The sequence below is a fragment of the Microcaecilia unicolor genome, chromosome 3, assembly GCF_901765095.1.
Source record: "Microcaecilia unicolor chromosome 3, aMicUni1.1, whole genome shotgun sequence".
In the NCBI taxonomy this organism is placed as follows: domain Eukaryota; kingdom Metazoa; phylum Chordata; class Amphibia; order Gymnophiona; family Siphonopidae; genus Microcaecilia; species Microcaecilia unicolor.
The window spans coordinates 393,872,340-393,892,613 of NC_044033.1; the positions used below are offsets into that span (position 1 = coordinate 393,872,340).

The window sequence follows — 20,274 nt, forward strand, 5'->3', positions numbered from 1 at the left end:
GCTTTTCTCTGAACCGCTTCAAGTCTTTCTACTTTTACTTCACTACTTTTGAAGCCAGTACTTTTACATTTTATTTAACTACTTTTAAAAAGTAACAACCCCATCCCTGGGGGCACGTTTAGTGCCAATTCTATAAAGGCATAAGGGCATGCTTAAGCCATTATAGAATATTAGTGCAAAGCCACATTAGCAAACCAAAAACTACTACTGCTAATAATTTCTATCTTTCTGTGTCCCTAGAGGGCTCACAATCCAAGTTTTTGTACCTGGGGCAATGGAAAGTTAAGTGATTTGCCCAAGGTCACAAGAGCTGCAGGGGGAATTGAACCCAGGTTACCAGGATCAAAGTCTACTGCACTAACCATTAGGCCACTTCTCCCTCCTAGGTGTGCCTCCTTATGACAAATCAATGGCTGGTGTAAGTGGGCCTGCCTAAGTGTGTGCCATACAGTGTGCGCAGCTGATAGTTTCTATAAGTTGCTCATGTCATTTGGCAACACACCCATGCTCCTCCTACATGTACATTCCCCTGACCATTAGATGCTAAGCAATTTAGGCGCACTCTTTATAGCATAGCACCTAGCATTTATGTGCTAACTGCCAATTATTGGCGTCAATCATGTGCGAAAGTGCCTTTATTCTATAAATTAGGTGCACTATTGGCCTTTTGTAAAGTAACACCTGAATTAAGCACTTGCAACCTAGACATTTGAATTCTGATTTCAAACTTTTATGGGCCGTTTTATCTGTTTAGAAGGGAAGCAGCTTTTACAGATATACAGTGGCGTACCAAGGGGGTGGGGGCGGTCCGCCCCAGGTGCACGCCGCTGGGGGGGGGGGTGCCGTGGCGCGCGCCTGTTGCCCTATCTCCGAGTTCGCAATTCGCATGTGTTCACTGCTCCCTCTGAGTCTGCCCCAGAACAGGTTACTTCCTGTTCCGGGGCAGATTCAGAGGGAGCAGTGAACACATGCGAATTGTGAACTCGGAGACAGGGCAACAGGCGCGCGCCGCGGCACCCCCCCCAGCAGCGTGCACCCGGGGGGGTGTCATTTCGCTGGGGGGAGGAGAGGTGTCATTTTGACGGGGGGGGGGGGGGGGGGGGGCATCGGCGACCCGCCCCGGGTGTCAGCTAGGGTTGGAACGCCACTGCAGATATATTCTTGTTCCATGTTAATTTCCACCTATTTAGATGCTTAAAGCAGTGGTTCTCAACCTAGTCCTCGGGGCACACACAGCCAGTCAGGTTTTCATGATAAATATCATGAATATGCATGAGAAACATTTGCATACGGTAGAGAATTCATTCAAATCTATCTCCTGTATGTTCATTGTGGGAATCCTGCAAACCTGACTGGCAAGGTGTGCCCTGAGGATTGGACTGAGCACGAATGGCTTAAGGAACAGTTGTTAACGGGATTCTCCTTGGAGAGAAAGCATTGCAAGTACTTTTCCTTGCAGTGTAAAGGGAAAGAACTAGGGTGGCCCATGACATTTTCAAAGGGAAACTGCACAGGGAATTTTTCTTTCAAAATTGGTTTGTAGGGCCATTGGTACAAAGTACCCAAAAGCCTGCAAATAACCCAGGTTCTCTGAAAATTAAACATCCTCTTCTTTCTCGTCATATATCTTCTTAATAACTTTTAAATATTGGTACATAATCAAGTTTTATTTGTCATATAAGTGCAATTCTAATAGTTATAATTACATATCACAATCTGATATGTAGGCAGTTTTAAAATTAAAAGCTAAGTTGTAGTTTAAGTTGAATTAATTTTACATGCCTTGTCCCTCTATTCACAATATGCATGAAAAAGTATCGAGTTGAAGGAAAAAATGTAAAGCTAATTATCATCAGTTGTTTTTGTTTTTTTTTTTTTGCTTCTGAGCTCTGACTACTGTTCTTAATTTCCGAACCAGCTTGGGCCCTTCCCCCACTCCTTTTAAGAGCATCTGTGGTCCTTTCAGATTGAGCTGTACTACCTGCTGCTCTGACTTTCTAACATACCATACCAGTTGGTCTGCCAAACGCTGAACTGCCAACCATCTGCCATCCAAATCAAAATTTACATTGTTTCATCTTAAAATAACGCCTCCGGAATATCAATTATCTATAAGCATCGGGTTTCAAATACCAAATGTGCCTGGAGCAAAATTATTTTAAGAATGTTTTTAAAAAGTCAGGGGAAAACTTTTATTCTTCAGTCACCACTTGATTTTGCAGTGAAATAGTGAGGTTTGTTTTTTTTTTAAGCTTCTATGATTTTTCTGAATATACCCTGGAAAGCCTAAAGCTCATTTCTTCCATAAGTATGAATTTAGATCCAATTGTTGGGAGGATAGAATGTGGATTGCTGCAGTTGATCAACTCCAGTTCTGAATCTGTTTTGGAAAATCACTGCTGCTCACTGTGGTTCAGTGTAATCAAGTGTGGAGTACAAGCCCCTTGGAGCATGATTAATCTTTTATCATTTTCTACTACAGTTTTGAAATTTTTTCACAAGAGCAAACATTTCATACATTGGACACAAGTTTAGAGAGAAGTGCCTTATTATAGAGCCACTACAGATCCTGTATTCCAGAGAGATTGATCTTTGATGTGAAAAAGAAAGACGAAATCTGTTGCATTTTCTTTTTTCTTTCTTTTTTTTCGGGAAACACAAGGGTAAAAAGCCTTGTTACTTTGTAACTGCTCCAAAGGTGTGTGGAGCTACCCACAACTTCATTGCACATATTGGAGTGATGTCGACATCTCTGGAATGTACCAGCGGTTTGAACTCAGCAGTAACTCCAAGTTCAGGTTCACAGTATAGAACCCACATTAAACTATTCATGAGCAGGCCATGTATCTAATATGGTGGAGGAATTACTGAATATTAAAGCTATGATGCAACAGCAGCTTGATTCCTTTAGAGATATGAAACGGAATCTGGAAACACTTAACACAACAGGTGCAGGATTCGCAAAATTACATTCAGCAACTGGTAGGACAGTATTATAAATTTTAAAAACAGGAGCGGCAGATACAGCAAAATGCAAAGGCTATCTTACGCAGTTACAGATTAGATGACTTAGCCAACAGAAGTCATCGGAACAATATCAAGCTACTAGGCCTTGCAGAGGGTCAGAACATAATCGGTTATTTGGAGAATTTGCTGTCAAGATTATTGAATCTTGACTATGGGATTCCTGCCTCGAATGCTTTCCAATATTGCCAATTATGGGATTTTATCTTGAGGCGTGCGAAGGAAGAGTTGTGCTTGGAAGAAACGCAACTAGAGCGGGCATAGGCTGGTGGAGGTGGTAGAGGGGGGATATCTAGGCTATATAAAGCACTCCTGTTACAAACACAGCCCATTCTACATTACATACACAAATGGGAAAAAATATTGGGGTCTCATATGAATACTCAATGTGGGAAAGGGTGTTTACATTTTTGCTCAAGGTGTCAATATCTAATGCTCTTGTATAAAATGGCTATAAAATACTATATTGCTGGTATTATACACCACAGAGACTAGCCAAAATGTTTAAAGGGGGCTCTGCTCTCTGTTGGCTTCAATGCGGAATGGAAGACGACATGGTTCATGTATGGTGGGCTTGCCCTCAAGCTCAACAGTATTGGATGAGGGTTGTGAAATTGATTCCTAGCATAACAAAAATTGCTTTTCCTATGAAAATTGAACACTGCCTTTTACATGTGCGACTTCAGGGAAGCAAAAAATATGCGCATCAACTGGCCACGCAGATATTGGTGGCTAGCAAACTGGTGCTGGCAGCGGCATGGAAGCAACAGTCTCTGCCTGGATTACGGGTGATCCTGCAGAGGCTGGACTACATTCAGTTGATGTCCAAGCTAACTGCAATGCGAATGGGCCGCCTGATATCTTTCCATCATGTTTGGGATCCATACATTGAGTGGTCGGCACAGCCCGACCCTACCCTGCCGGTTAATTAGGGGGGGAGAGGGGGGGAGGTGGGAAGGGGGAAACATACAGTGGGTTAAAGTTCAACAGAAGCTTTCAATACTTGAAGATAGAAGTATTTATGCTGTTCATTTGCAGTTATATTTGTATGTTATGTTTATACTCAATAAATATAAATAAAAATTGGAAAAAAAAAGATTATTGAATCTTACCTTTTCACACAGAGTTCCTGCTAGTAGATGGCGGAATACAGCACAACCAATGCCTATTGTTGCAAAATTGCTCCACTTTACCCAGGCACAAGCTCTTCTAAAAGCAGCCTTGCAGCGGTCCTCGTTGATGGTAGATGGTCATAAATTCAGCATTGTGCAAGATACAAAGAGACGTAAAGAGTTTTTAGCTATGCAACTGTAGTTGAAAGCTGTAGGTGCGTGTTATGGCCTAATGTACTCTTTGTGCATGATAGTCACATTGTGCAATGAAACCCACACATTAACCAAACTGGAGGATCTGTGGAGTTTTATAGAAATTGAAAATAGTGACAAATGATCAGTTAAATTGAATTTCTTTTTTGTTAGGTGTGCTAGGCTTTGTTGTTTATTTTTCTAAAGGTGATTTGAGGATATACGACCAGTGGAATTAATGATGGGTGGCAGCATTTTTCTTTATTCATTAGACTGATATCTGTAACTTCGGAACAATTCGTATATTTTCCTGGGATGATCACTTCTGCAGTTTATAAGCCCTGTGGTGAAACAGGGGACTTACGTCTGTGAATCATTATGTTGTTTTATGACACCTTTTTCCCTCAATGCATTTCTCTTGTTTGGCCAGCCGGTGGTGTCTGTCTTCTGCTTTAAAAGCTGTAGCAGAGGTGAGTCTTTCCAGCTTAAGCCCTGAGGGAAAGCAACCTGCCCTGCTATTGGCCAAAAACCCCTCAGTGTTATTGTTCTGGGCTCTGTTTGGCCCTGAAATTCAAAATTCAGCCAGAAGCTATTGGATTTTCCTCAATCTCAGAGAGGGAGTGTAGAGGGTAAACATCTCTGCACTGTGAGCAGTTAATTTTCCTGAACTCCCTAAGTGCTACTCAGGTAGTAATAAAATGTGTAGTTAGTTTTAATGTTGATACCAGTTATTTTACCTGTTATTGTTTGCTAATTTCATCTATTTTTCCTACCATTCACAGTTTTATTTTTCTGATAATATACCAGTTAATTTATTAGCTCTGTTGTCCTGGACTGCCAAAGAATCCTTGTGGTTTGTGTTCTTGGTCTGTGGGTGTTTTCTAAGAGCTGTGAGACCTCTGGCATTGTGACCCCAGTGTCCTTAGAAACTACCGGGGGGAAAACTTGCAGGTGGGAGACTCACCCAGAGGCAAAAGAAACCCGAGTGTGGTGGTGTGGAGAGTATGCCAGAGTAGAGCACAGGTGCAGGTGGGCCTGAGCAGTGCTGGGTTGGACCCTCTAGGTGGCCAAAGGGTTAACCCCAGGTGGGTGCTAGGCGTTTCGTGACAAGCCCCTGTTAGGTTGTAGCAAGGTGTGCAGTACTGGTTTTACCGGTGAGCATAGACCTATCAATGTAATTTATTAGCTTTCGATTATATTGGACTGTGCCTGTTTCTTTTCTATGTCTTTCCCTTTGATTTTTGCTGATCAGCAAAGTCCCAAATCTTTTAAAGTTTTATAATAACTGGTTCTTTGTGCTTTGTATTATATGTTCCAGCATTATTACTGTCTTAACACAATTTAGTTGTGGACCATCAGAAAGTGATACTCATAAAGGAGTATCTGTCACCATAAATCCTCATAGGTCCTTTCATTCATATAATCTCAAATTATGCAAACTTTCCATTATTTAGCAAAACCTTTTCAAAAAAATTAAATAAGAATGGTTAGCTTATATGACTCAAAGGACCAACTGCCTTAGCTAAGATGGCTCAAGGGACCAACTGCCAACATGAATCATGTTTTGACAATACCACATCAAGGAAGATGGTTACCTGTAGGAATATATAGACAAAAATTTTAAATTTTCACAAAACATTTCAAGTGATCTTCATATCTTTCATGTATATTCAAGAAATTCTTTATAGTGGCTGTCTGCTTAAGATGATGGCCATTTCTAAGCTCTTCTAATAAACACACACAGTTGTCAAGAACCAATCGCTGTTCAGCATTATTAGAAAAATCTAACCAATCTCTCAAGTCAGCGTCATCCATTCAATTCTGTTATTCTGCCAACGCGGTGTAACAGAATTTAGAATATAAATCATGTTATTCTTTGTAATTCAGTATCTGGTCATAATCGCCACCCTCTCACCCTACTGTGGCTATATCTAAAATTCTCCACCATAGATCATTTACTTCATGATGTTTATCCAACCAGTGTGAACTAGCATTCGATTAATAATATGAGATTTATGTTCTGTAAGTCTCATGTAACCAAAACACTCATATAATTATAATGTATGCCAATGATCATAAATTAACTTAGCAATATAGGGAGATAGAGTAGAATATGGCAATACTATAGTCGAGCGATCATCGTGTGACTTTGCTTAGTATTGTAAAAATAGATCATGACTGGCAAAACCAAGCTTTTAACTATGTCTTTGTTATTACGCTAAAGGAAAACCTAAATCCAAAAAACACTCAATTAGCATTTTAGAATGTCTTTTGAATTCTCCTAATGATTCACATAACTCACTGTGCCTGAAGAAATTGACTAATAGGTAAACTTGTCTTTAACCTGTAAGGATGAAAACTGGGAAAATGCTCAAGTGGTTTTCTAAATAGTGTGGTTCTAAATCTAGTATCTTGCTTGTAAATTAATATATCTAAAAATTCAATTTGCTATTGATATTTAACTGTAAACTGTAATTGTGGATCAATTGAATTTGTCTCTTGAACAAAAATATTCAGTTTGACCTGTGTGTTATTCCATATAAAAATATATCAACCAAATATCTTTTCCATAATGATAGAAAGGATTACCTTTAGACTGAATTTTATCTTTTTGAGATTATTATACCAGTTTTTCAAGATGTGAGAAGAGGAAGGTGAGGAAGTTAGGACCTGGAGACAGTATCCTGATGCACATACTATTCGGGAATATCATGCAGTATTAGCTAATTATCAATTATTGGTACAAAAGTTGAAATTTTGACAAGAAAATTCAATCAGTGGCCTCTAATTCTGCTCTGTCGTTTGTGGCAGTTAAGTCCCTTACGACTGTAAAACAACCTCAGGTTTCTAAGAATGATAATGAACTCTGTGCACATGCCTTTAAAGAAAAGGTTGTTAAGATTATTCAGACCTTTGATTCAATCAACTTTCTGAAATCTGAGGTTGAGAGGACAGAAGTTGCGGTATGGGTTGATTTACATCAGGTGTGGGTACAGAATGTACATGAGGCAACGAATAACTCTTGTCCTTTGAATTTATGTTCTACATCTGTATTTAAAGCAATGGGAAACATTATTGCCAAGTCCATTAGTAAATCAATTCTTTGAAGAGGCGATTTTTCCATTGACTTTGAAAAAAGCTGCTGTTTGGCTACTACTGGAGAACAATAAGTTAGATCTCTCACTTCCAGAGAATTATTAACTGATTTTGTCATTAGCATTTTTGGCCATAATTGTTGAAAATTTTATTTTGCAGCAATTAATGACTTTGAATCACAGGATCTTTTGGATACTTTTCAATTTGGGTTCCGTCCAATGTATGGAACAGAAACTGTGTTGCTTTCCACTTTTGATAGAATTAGGTTGAGTTTAACAAAGAAGAGCAGTTCTTTTTGGTCTCATTAGATGTAGTTGTTGCTTTTGATGGGGTAGTCATTTGATTTTGAGTGAGCATTTGAAACACTTTGCTATTGGTAGTAGAGTTTAGGCTGGTTTCAATCATATCTATCTGATTGCCAATTCCAGGTGGTCTATAAGGGAAAATCATCTAGTTAAATGTCTGAGACCTCTGGTGTCTCTCAGGGATCTGCTTTGTGTGTTATCTTGCTTAACATCTATAAGCTCCTCATTTGTAAAGTATAGGCAACACTGAAGGTGCAATTTCGATTGTATGTTAATGACCTTTAGTTTTTTTGTGCCAGTTAATACATCAGTAGATAATACTACTGTATTTTTCGGACTATAAGACGCACCGGACCATAAGACGCACCTAGGTTTTAGAGGAGGGAAATAGGAAAAAAAATTTTGGACTATAAGATGCACCTTTTTCCTCCTCTACAACCTAGGTGCTCCGGTGCGTCTTGTCCGAAAGTCTCCCGTTTCCAGGGTCCGTCCGTCTCCCTCCCTCCCGAGTTCCAGGATCCCCAGCCCACCCTCCCTCCGAGATCGCTCGCCCTCCTGAGTTCCGAGATCCCCTTCCCTCCCGCCCGCCCTTCCGAGTTCTGAGATCCCCTTCCCTCCCTCTGAGTTCTAAGTAATTTTTACCCAGTTGGGGCAACAGCAGAAGCGAAAACCATGCAGCCTCGGCAGTCACTCTTCCCTGTTCTGTTTTTCTCAGCTCTGGTCCCACCCTCAGTGGGCAGGACCAGAGCTGAGAAAAACAGAACAGAGAAGAGTGGCGTGCCGAGGCTGCATGGTTTTCGCTTCTGCTGCTGCCCCGACTAGGTAAAATTACTTAGAACTCAGAGGGAGGGAGGGAAGGGGATCGCGGAGCTCAGGAGGGCGGGCGGGAGGGAAGGGGATCTCGGAGGGAGGGCGGGCGATCTCGGAACTCGGAGGGAGGGCGGGCTGGGGATCCCGGAAGTTGAATTTCTCTATGTTCGGACTATAAGACGCACCCCCCATTTTCCTCCCAAATTTGGGAGGAAAAAAGTGCGTCTTATAGTCCGAAAAATATGGTATTAACTATATTATATTATGCATAAATGCAGTGTGTTTATGAATGAGGGTTAATTGACTTGCATTAAATGTTTCAAAGACATAAATCTTATGGTTATCACAGGTCCATTCTAAATAGTTTTGATGAGATTTCTATCTCTGTTCTTTCTGAAATCTGCAATTTCTTTTAGATCTCAATTGAAGCAGATTATCAGGAATATTTTTCTAAAATTGAGAATGCTTTTTAAATTGCCACATTTCTGAGCATTGTTTCAGAGTTGGACTGCACTGTGTTAGAAACAGGATACCGGGCTATATGGACCCTTAGTCTGATCCAGTAAGACAACTTTTATCTACTTATGTTTTTATGGTAGGAATAAGGCCAAATAAGCACAATTCATAGTGAGATGTTATGGATCAACAGAGTGATTTTGAACTGGATTCAAAGACAATAAACCAGTGAAGCACATATACACCTGGATTCTATGTATGGCGCTTTGAGTTGCAAGTGTAAATATGGACACATTTGCAACTTAATTGAATATCAAGCCAATCAGCGCCAATAATTAGGCAATAACAAGCAATTATTGGCACTAATTGGCAATAATTGGCAATAATTAGAATTTATGCATGAATCTTTTTAGGCATATTCTATAAAGAGGTGAATATAAATTCTAGTGTATGACCATAAGAGTATCCATACTGGCTCAGACCAATGGTCCATCTAGCCCAGTATCCTATTTCCAACAGTGGCCAAGCCAGATCACAAGTACCTGGCAGAAACCCAAATCATGACAACACTCCATGCTTCCAATCCCAGGGCAAGCAGTTGCTTCCCAATGTCTTTCTCAATAGCAGACTGTGGACCTTTCCTCCAGGAACTTGTCCAAACCTTTTTAAACCCAGATACACTAACTGCTGTTACTGCATCCTCTGACAAAGAGTTCCAGAGCTTAACTATTCGTTGAGTAGAAAAATATTTCCTCCTGTTTGTTTCAAAAGTATTTCCTCGAGTGTCCCCTAGTCTTTGTACTTTTGGAATGAGTAAAAAATTGATTTACTACTACTTGTTCTACACCACTCAAGATTCTGTAGACCTCAGTCATATCTCCCCTCATCCATCTCTTTAGCCTTTCCTCATATGAGAGGAGTTCCATCCCCTTTATCATTTTGGTCACTCTTTTTTGATCCTTTTCTAATTCTGCTATATCTTTTTGAGATACAGTGACCAGAACTGAATGCAGTACTCAAGGTGAGGTCGCACCATGGATTAACACAGAGGCATTATTTTTTGTGTTATGCACCGTTCTTTTCCTAATTATTCCTAGCATCCTGTAAAGTTACATTCTGAGTACTGCTAAATGTGGTAAACCCTATGAGGTAAAGGGGAGAGCTCAGTATTTATTCAGGGCTTTCTTGTATGGACATCTTCACTTTTTGCTTCTTTCTACTGCATATTGGTAGTGTTATTAAGCATACATTTTACCCCATTGCCATGAGTGCTATTGAACTGCAGAACTGTGATATAGCCCCATAGATGCGTGAAGTTGATGGTATTGTGCTCTATCCCTCTCACATAGGAAGGCAGGCTTGATGTGCTACCTTATAAGTAATTGCAATTTCATTGATCTAAAGTATACAGTGTTAGGATAAGTTTGTATGTTCACCTCAATTTCAATTTATTCAATTTATTGTACCCCACAATAATCCGAGTTGAGCACTCAGTTCTCTGTGACTTACATAAAATAGAACAGATGCTAAATTACAATTCAACAATACATAACAAGGGAGAGAACTCTAGAACTGAGGTTACAAGAAGGGGAGTATGTTGAGTGGAGGTGTACTGCTTGAGGTGTGTGGCCCAATTAGGCAGTGGATGAGAAAATTAGATACATTAATGTTGAGTGTGCCTTGCAGTTTTATTCTAAGTTACATCTGGTAGCAAGAATTTCTTGTATAAGAATGTTTTCAGTTTTTTATAGAAGTTTTTGTAGTTGTTGTCATGACATGTGTCTTTGAGCAGTGTGTTCCACCATTTGGCCGCGTTGTATGGTAGACCTGCGGTGTGAACCGATTTATAGATGAGCCCCCACGGCTTCATTTGGAACATGTGCTTTGGCTCCCAGTTAAATACTGAATACCTTTTTAATTGGGTCATATGATTTTCCACCTTCTCACTGAGGGAAAGGCCAAGTATCTAACAAGTGTGTTGAAAATTCAGGACTCAGTGGCTAACCTCCATTCTAATGGAACAAAACAATTAGAAATTCCTTCTGTTGCTGCCCTATTTTTGGTACTCTTTAACTGTTCTGTTACATACTGAACTAAATTATGTAGGGCCCTGTTTACCAAGCTGCCCTAGAGCTGCGTTAGCATTTTTTGCGCACTCTAAGCATTAGTGCGCTCAAACCGTGCAGATGCCTGTAATATTCCTATAAGCATCTACACGTTTAGCGCGCGCTAATTTTTAGCATGCTCTAAAAACACTAGTGCACCTGAGTAAACAGAGCCCTTAGATTTCAGAAAGAATTTGAAGGGTTTTATTTTTGTGCGTGCTTTTAAGAATAATTCAGGGGATTAGATTTTGTGCAAGATGAGACTTTATTAGTTCTCAGCTGTTTTAATAATTTCATTGATTCGTAATGGAAAAGGATGGGATTTTTGTTGGGTTTTTTTTATGCACTTAAGTCAGTGTATGTTATCTTGTGCATTAATATTATGTATATTATTATATGAGCTATGAAGAGCCTTTGCATATTACAACATAAACAATTAGTACATGAAATGGAAAAGGCTCGTTTAGTGCCTCAGCTATAAGGTGAGCCCAGAATCTTATGCTATTAATGATTTATCATGAGATCATGTTAACTGTCAATCTGACATTTAAACACCATGGTTGGTGTTTTAAAAAAACATGGGCCACAGCATATAATTATGCATGTATGTTCAATGCCACTATCGGGATGGTGAGTAGCATAGAATATCCATGTAGAGCAGAAAGCGCTACTGCTATACTGATATTTGTATAGCTATCTGGATAACTTCAGGACAGCCTTTCCACTGTCTAAAGTTATCTGCTGTCCATATATTTTTCCAGAAAGCCCATACTCCTTCCTTGTAATGATTCTCAACAGTACTGTGGGTTAGTGGCAGTGGCATAGCTACGGGCGGCCATGAGGACCTGGGCCCCCCAAAACTGGATCTGTGCCCCTGGCTTGGCCAGCTGAAGTGCGTTTTCCAGCGCTGGTCTCCAGCGCCGCTGCATTTCCTGGCCTGCTCTCTCTTCCTTTCACATCCGGCAGGCGCGTTTTAGTGAAACTGAGCATGCGCGCATGTTCAATTTCATTAAAACAAGCATGCTGGACTTGACATAAGAGGAAGAGAGAGCAGGGCAGGAAATGCGGTGGTGCCAGAGACCAGTGCTGGAAAGCACACTTCAGCTGGCGGGAGTTGGGGATCCCCACCAGCCAAGGCATGTGCGGCGGCAGCGGTGGCGGTGCTTCAGCTGGCACGGGTTGAGGATCCCCGCCAGCCAAGGTATGTGTAGCAGTGGTGGGTGGGTGAAGGGCAGCGGTGGGTGGGGGACAGCCTCGAGTAAGGACAGGCTGTCTCGTTGATTGGTGCGACAACAACCCCTTGAGAAAGCCGAGTTGTGCGAAACAGGCACCTGTCAGGGAGAGTTCCGCACTTCAAAACTAAGCTAAGTTAAGCTTTTTTCATAAGTACAATTACAGCCTTCTCAGATTGCTAGATTGTTCAATTATGAAGCTCCCGATGTGTATGCAGTATCAAGTATAGTCATACCTTGGTGATCGTAGAAGAGCAATAAGAATAAAAATATAAAAAAATATAAAATAGATAAAATAGCAACAAAGGAGGGCGGTAGGGCAAGTCGATGATTATAATTGTCGCGTAATATGGGCATATACAAGATTGCAACTGAATCCCCACGACCTATGAAACTTCCCTACTAAAAGTAATGCTATACTGACTGCATACGTGGATGAGTTCTACTGAGTCTCCTAGAAATAAGCAGTGGATTTTCCCAAGTCCATCTTAATAATGGGTTATGGACTTTTCATTTAGAAAACTATCCAAACCTTTTTCAAACCCTGCTAAGCCCTTCTCTGTACCTTTTCTAATTCCACTATATCTTTTTTGAGATGTGATGACCAGAATTGCACACAGTATTTGAGGCGCGGTACTCAGATAACTTCTGGGTTCACCCTGACTTCTCCCTTGGATGACCCCAGCATTAACCAGAGAGTGCCATGATGATAAGAGCTAATATACGATATCATTATTTGACTAAATGCCATTGAATATTAGCATTTGGGCTGAGGAGAGCAATTTGACTGAGGAGACTGTCCTGCCCAGTTCAGTCATTCTGAATGTCAGCTGGATAATGTTTAAGTATGGGTGTAGATTAGAGTATTTCATAATCTGCATTCATACTTTCAAACTCTGCCCACTTGCAGCCAGCACAAAACTTTTCAAAGTGAATGGTCTGTGTCGGCATTACTGCGCGGCTTTGTCAAAGTGGGGATACATGTGTCGCCATAAAGCCCTTAATTTTAGTATTAAGCTTTAGATTTAATTTTCCTCTTAACAACCTCCCACTCCAATATTCAGTGTATATCACCGTCTTCCCCTTCATCTCCAGTAATTATCTGGTCCTCAGCTGGTGCTCTAAAGGGTTCAAAGGAGCATTTCCCTCGGTTATGAGCCAGGGACCACAATCCAGCACAACTGGCTTTTTTAACAGAACATAAGAATAGCCATACTGGGTCAGACCAATGGTCCATCTAGCCCAGTATCCTGCTTCCAGCAATGGCCAATTCAGGTCACAAGTACCTGGCAGAAACCCATGCTACCAATCCCGGGGTAAAGAGTGACTTCCCCCATGCTGATCTCAATAACAGACTACGAACGTTTCCTCCAGGAACTAGTGCAAATCTTTTTAAAACCCAGATACACTAACCACTATTACCACATCCTCTAGGGGTTAGAGCTGCCATTTTGAAACCAGGAGGTAATGGTGCAGGTGCATGTAGGAATTGCTTCTACTCTGCCACCAGGGACACCCTGGTGAGTTCTGGGTGGGAGGAGGGCCAAGGGTGGGAGGTGATGCTGATTCTACTTGGGGGGGGGGGGGGTTGGGAGAGACAAATGTCTGGGGAGGGGTTCTTGATGTTCTTCAGGATTGGGGGTGGGACTTATGATAGTTGTCAGGAGTGGTGGGAAGGGTTCAGGATGCTACTGGAAGGCATTGCTATGTAAGCTGAGTTAAATGCATTAACTTTTGAGGAGGCTTTAATTGTACCATGCTATCTAGAGTGGTGACAGTGCACAGTAACTTACCATATATTAGCTGCAAGTGCTATCCAACCCCATAACCTGCCTATTTTATATCCCTTTCCTGCCCCCTGCTACAGTAAGCAGTTACCAGCAAATTTTAGTATGATATATGCTGCTACTTTGCAGTAACTGTTACCACACTCTAATTCATGCACTAACTACTTTCCTCACTAATAAACAGGCCCCTTAGTGCTATCACACTTTACTAAAAGGGCCTCTAAGTATAAATAAATACATTAATTATTTAATGGACAATTCAGTTAGTATACAGTGTGTTATTCAGAGTCTTATAAAGATACCAGTTGGGTAGGAGAAGCTCAACCCAGTTACCTCCTGCTGATTGAGACCTGATTAGATTTTCAGCACCCCATAGCCGGAGAGAGCCATTTAAAATCCAGACAGACTGCCTCAGTATTATCCAGTTATTGCCAGGGCAGGCCAGAGGCAGAGTGGGTCCTGGATAGCGACAATTTCCGGTCTGCTAGCCAGGTCAGTTCCCAGATAAATTTAAGGCAACAAAAAGGCTGTCCTAACTTTACCCGTTGTTATCTGGGTACCCGTCTGAATATCAACTGGCACCTAAATAGCTTCTGGCAGCTGCCAGTGACACACATATTCAGTGCTAGTTCCTGGATTAGGCCTAGCATTAAATATCTGGGTCTTTTTCTACCCACAGTAGGGCTGTTTTCAAAAGTGATTTACCTGGGTAGATAAACAGAGAATTGTAGTCTCTCTGTGTAGATGAAAGTATCTTCAACCCTGGATTCTATATAAGGCATGGCAAGTATCGTGTGTTAAATTAGGCATGCGACCAATTTATGCATGCTACCTAATTGTGTAATGAGCCAAACAGTGATAATTGGCCGATAAGAACAAATTATCATCACTAACTGGCAATAATTGGAATATACACGCACTTCATTTAAGGCGTATTCTAAAAATGGGGCACAACCGCGGGAGGAGTGTGGGTGTATTGGGGGCGTTACTCAAATTTATGCACATTGTTATAGAATTCAAGGGAACACACCTACATTTAGGTGCGGGTATTTACATCAGGTTTTCAGTGGCATAAATGACTTCGCCGAAATGTAGGAACGTTTCACAGCCCTGTGCGCTTTTCCATTGGTTCTCAAACCTGGTCCTGGAGATACCCCAGCCAGTCAGGTTTCCAGGATACCCACAATGAATATTCATGAGAGAGATTTGCATGCATTGTCTCCACTGCATGCAAATCTATATCATTAATATTCATTGTGGATATACTGAAAGCCGGACTGGCTGGGGTGCCTCCAGGAACAGATTTGGGAGCAACTGGACTAATCTAACACCTAACTTTAGGCACATTATATGGAATATCACTAAGGACACAATTCTATATATGACGCCTAAAATTAGTCCACATTAGGCAATCACGCCTAAGCATATTCTAAATACTGTGCATAAGTGTACGCACAGTATTTAGAATTCGCTTAGGCGTAGTTCATGCAACTAAATCTACGAACGTCCATTTACACCAATGAAAAGCTGGCGTAAATCCCTGCACATAGATTTACTCACACTGGCGCATAATTTATAACAACGCACGTAGATTTTGGAACGCCCACGAAACGCCCATTTCCAAATCCCTAACCACGCCCCTTTTTTCCTGCTCGCATTAGAATTTAGGCAGAATATGCTTAGCAATGTAAGCGCGTAAATTCTAATTTTTGCCGGTTAGTGCTTGTTATTGCTTGTTACATAAGTGCATAAGTACACAAGTATTGCCATACTGGGAAAGACCAAAGGTCCATCAAGCCCAGCATCCTGTTTCCAACAGTGGTCAATCCAGGTCACAAATACCTGGCAAGATCCCCAAAAAGTACAAAACATTCTATACTGCTTATCCCAGAAATAGTGGATTGTCCTCAAGTCCATTTAATAATGGTCTATGGACTTTTTCTTTAGGAAGCCATCCAAACCATTTTTAAACTCCGCTAAGCTAACCGCCTTTACCTCATTCTCTGGCAACAAATTCCAGAGTTTAATTACACATTGAGTGAAGAAAGATTTTATCTGATTCATTTTAAATTTACTACATTGTAGCTTCATTCCATGCCCCCTAGTCCTAGTATTTTTGGAAAGCGTAAACAGGCGCTTCACATCTATCCGTTCCACTTCACTCATTATAGACCTCTATCATATCTCCCATCAGCCGCCTTTTCTCCAAGCTGAAGAGCCCTAGCCACTTTAGCCTTTCCTCATAGGGAAGTAGTTCCATCCCCTTTTATCATTTTTGTTGCCCTTCTCTGCACCTTTTCTAATTCCACTATATCTTTTTTGAGATACGGCGACCAGAATTGAACACAATATTTGAGGTGCGGTCGCACCATGGTGCAATACAAAGGCATTATAACATCCTCATTTTTGTTTTCCATTCCTTTCCTAATGATGCCTAACATTCTGTTTGCTTTCTTAGTCGCAGCAGCACACTGACCAGAAGGTTTCAACGTATCATCGACACACCTAGATCCCTTTCTTGGTCTGTGACTCCTAAATTGGAACCTTGCATGATGTAGCTATAATTCGGGTTCCTGTTTCGCACATGCATCACTTTGCACTTGCTCACATTAAATGTCATCTGCCATTTAGATGCCCAGTCTCCCAGTCTCGTAAGGTCCTCTTGTAATTTTTCACAATCCTCCCGCGATTTTACTACTTTGAATAACTTTGTGTCATCAGCAAATTTAATTACCTCACTAGTTACTCCCATCTCTAGGTCATTTATAAATATGTTAAAAAGCAGCACAGACCCCTGGGAAACCCCACTAACTACCCTTCTCCATTGAGAATACTGACCATTTAACCCTACTCTCTGTTTTCTATCTTTTAACCAGTTTTTAATCCACAATAGAACATTACCTCCTATCCCATGACTCTCCAATTTCCTCTGGAGTTAAGAGCTGTTAATTCTTAACAGCTCATTAAAACAATTAATCTACATGTGCAGTTATAGAATATGCCTAGATTTACGCACAGAACTCTAGGCACGCTGTTTAGAACCCGGGGGTAAGCGCTTTTTTCGGATGTGTCTAGATATTAGAAGCCATTTACAGAATCTGGCCCTCAGTGTAGAATGTGTATGTGCTTTTATCAGCATTAAGAGGAGGTGCTCTCATAGGGTATATTTAAATCAGGGAAGGAAGCTAACACGTGGGTTGTATTTTCAGATCTCTGTGCATTATTTTTTGTGGAAAAAAGTACTAACAAAATAAACAAGTGCAAATGTCTGTGAGTATTTTTTCTCCAGAGCAGTTTTCAAAGTGAAAGGATTACACATACTTTCCCTTTGAGAATTAGTGCAACATCCACAGATAGAATATGTCCACAGACTGAGTCAAATATGGGCATTTTGAAAATCATTCCCTAGGTGGTTGTGATGCTGACTTTGTTGTAGTAAATAGACAGTTCTAATAGAATAATGTGTGATAGAGGCTCAGAGGGGTGACATGCACTGGAATAATTTTTTCACAGAAGGGAATCATGGATGAGGAAGACTCTGTATTAGCCAAACATGCTGTTTTGTAAAGTACTTATTTGATAGATCCAAATCTCTCACTGCAGCTATTGTCTGATTTAACCAGTCTACAAGATAATTATGGTGATATGCAATACATCTTTCAAATGATTGCTGTACAGTTATCTATTGTAGAGGCAAGACAACATAAGTATTGTTATATTATATTACTCTTATAGGATCTGATTTTATTAAAGTACACATATTTGATAAATCAGATAAAGCACCTATTTAACAATTAAGTTCTTGTGATAAAAAACGTCATTATCCATAGCAAATTAATGTTGTTCCAGTTCTGCAGTAGGTTTGTGGTATCATTGTACTCTTGATTTGAACCTCTGCTGCACGTCGTATTATACAAACGACATCCATTATATGTCAAGCATCATTAATTTTCCATTGGCCATCATCTTCAGTCATCCCATCTATTCTTTTCCCCATAAAATCTTTCCTCAAATGTTTCATACTCCAACTACATCAAATTGAGAAATATCTAGCAGTGATACCTTTGTTATATATGTGTTTATTCATTCCTTCACACAGTAGATACTGTAAAGACATTTTTGGTATTTTTAATAGCACTGCCAATATAGGCAATGGCAAACCACCCCACTAATGGTCTGCCAAGAAACTATCATGCAAGTGGTGGTCCTCTTAAGTCATTCATGGTTTGGTACTTGCATACAGGGGACTAACTTTACTTCTCATTGCCTTTATTTTTCTTTGCTTTCTTTAATTAGCAAGGAGGGGACACTTCAAAAATCATAGTAAGAAAGGGCTAGAAGACTTCTCAAGAGGTCTAGTTAACCTTCCCTCCTTCATCTCCACATGAAATTCAGTATTGGGCTGCTTACTAAAGTGCAGTTAGATGTTCCAGTTACCGTGAGTTAACAACCAAAATTAACATACAATAATTGTAAAGCCTCTGTGCAGGGGCATTGGCACCATTGAGCAAGCCCAGCAAAAAATCCCTGGGCTGCCCAATGGTAGGGGATACCTGCTGTTGAACTGAAGTGAACTCTAAAGGTGTATCATCTCTCTTTCTCCCTTCCCACCCCCTCCCCCCTACGTGGGTCTAGGATCTCTCTCTAGCCCTAGTGCAGGTCACCAGCATTGATGAAAACAGGCTACCTCTAGGGCCTTTTCTCTGCCACTTCTTGCCTTCTCTTATGCAACTTTCTGTGGGCAGGATGAGGAAGAAGAAAGGGCTCTACCACTACTACTACTACCTATCATTTCTATAGCGCTACTAGATGTGCCCAGCTCTACACATTAAATATGTATGAGACTGTCACTTCTCGACAGAGCTTACAATCTATTCAAGACAGCCAAACAGGACAAATAAGGGATTAGGAAATTACTTATTATGATTAAAACAGACATGGGTACTGAACAGGTGAATAGGAGTTAGGAGTTAAAAGCAGCCTTAAAAAGTTGTAGCCTAGATTTGAATACAGCCAGGGATAGAGCTTGGCATTCTTACTCAGGAAGTCTATTTCAGGCATAAGGTGCAGCAGTGGAGGAGAAAGGTACATAAGCACCGAAACGCTGGGAAAAGACCAAAGGTCCATCAAGCCCAGCACTCTGTCTCCGACAGCGGCCAATCCAGGCCCCAAGAACCTGGCAAACATCCAAAATTTAATAACGATCAATGGACATTTCCTTCAGGAATCTATCCAGACCCCCTTTAAACTCAGCAAGGCCTGATAAATGGAGTTCCCAAGCAGAGGTGTAGGGAGAGATAAGAATGAAGAGATACTGAGGAGCTGCAGAATGAATGTACTTATAAGTCAATAAGAGGAGTTTGAACTGTTTGCGGAAATGGATAAGGAGCCAATGAAGTGACTTGAGGAGAGGGATAATGTGAGCGTAGCAATACTGGTGGAATATCTGTCGTGCAGCAGAATTTTGAACAGATTGAAGGGGAAGAAGATGGTTTAGTGGGAAACCTGTGAGAAGCAAGTTGCAGTAATCTAAGCGCGAGTTGATAAGAGTGTGGATAAAGGTTTTGCTAGAGTGTTTGGAAATGAAGGGATGCATTTTGGCGGTGTTATAAATGGAACGTCATGTTTTAGCAGTCTGTTTGATATGTGCAGAGAAAGAGAGAGAGAGGAGTCAGATGACCCCAAGGTTATGAGTTAATGAGAGGGAGGCTGAGAGTGTTATCCATAGAAATAGAAAATAGGGAAAGAGGAGAGGTGGATTTAGGGGAAAAGATAAGAAGCTCAGTCTTGGCCACGTTCAATTTCAGATGGCAGTGAGTCATCCAGGCAGCAATATCAGACAAGCAGGCTAAGAAAGGAACTTGTGATTTTTTAATGATTGAAACAATTCACAAGTTCCTTTCTGGCAAATGTGTTCATGCCAGAGCAACAGCTTAATGTAGTGCTTCTATACATGGCTTCATGAATTCAATGCATTAGGCATTTTGGAGCAGATAGATTGCTCTGATCAATTTTCCAAATATTCTTCAGACTCCTGATGCAGGCCATTAGACTGAAACATGATCCGTGTCGAATCTAGTGAAGATTGATAATAAAGGATTTTGCAGCATCTTTCATGTGGATTTTTGTGTTTTGTCACCTCCACATCCATAGTT

At 40.8% G+C, this 20,274-nt stretch overlaps 1 protein-coding gene across 2 annotated transcripts in view; it reads left to right on the forward strand.

The window, feature by feature from the left end:
* MSRA (methionine sulfoxide reductase A) overlaps positions 1 to 20,274 on the forward strand; it is a 701,247-nt gene that overhangs the window by 589,606 nt on the left and 91,367 nt on the right. The window contains exon 6 of one of the 2 annotated variants that reach the window (XM_030198712.1): positions 4,759 to 4,798. The exons of the other annotated variant lie outside the window; for it this stretch is intronic. Coding sequence (XP_030054572.1) covers positions 4,759 to 4,798 — 40 coding nt within the window. The remainder of the gene's footprint in view (positions 1 to 4,758; positions 4,799 to 20,274) is intronic. 2 annotated transcript variants of the gene reach the window in all.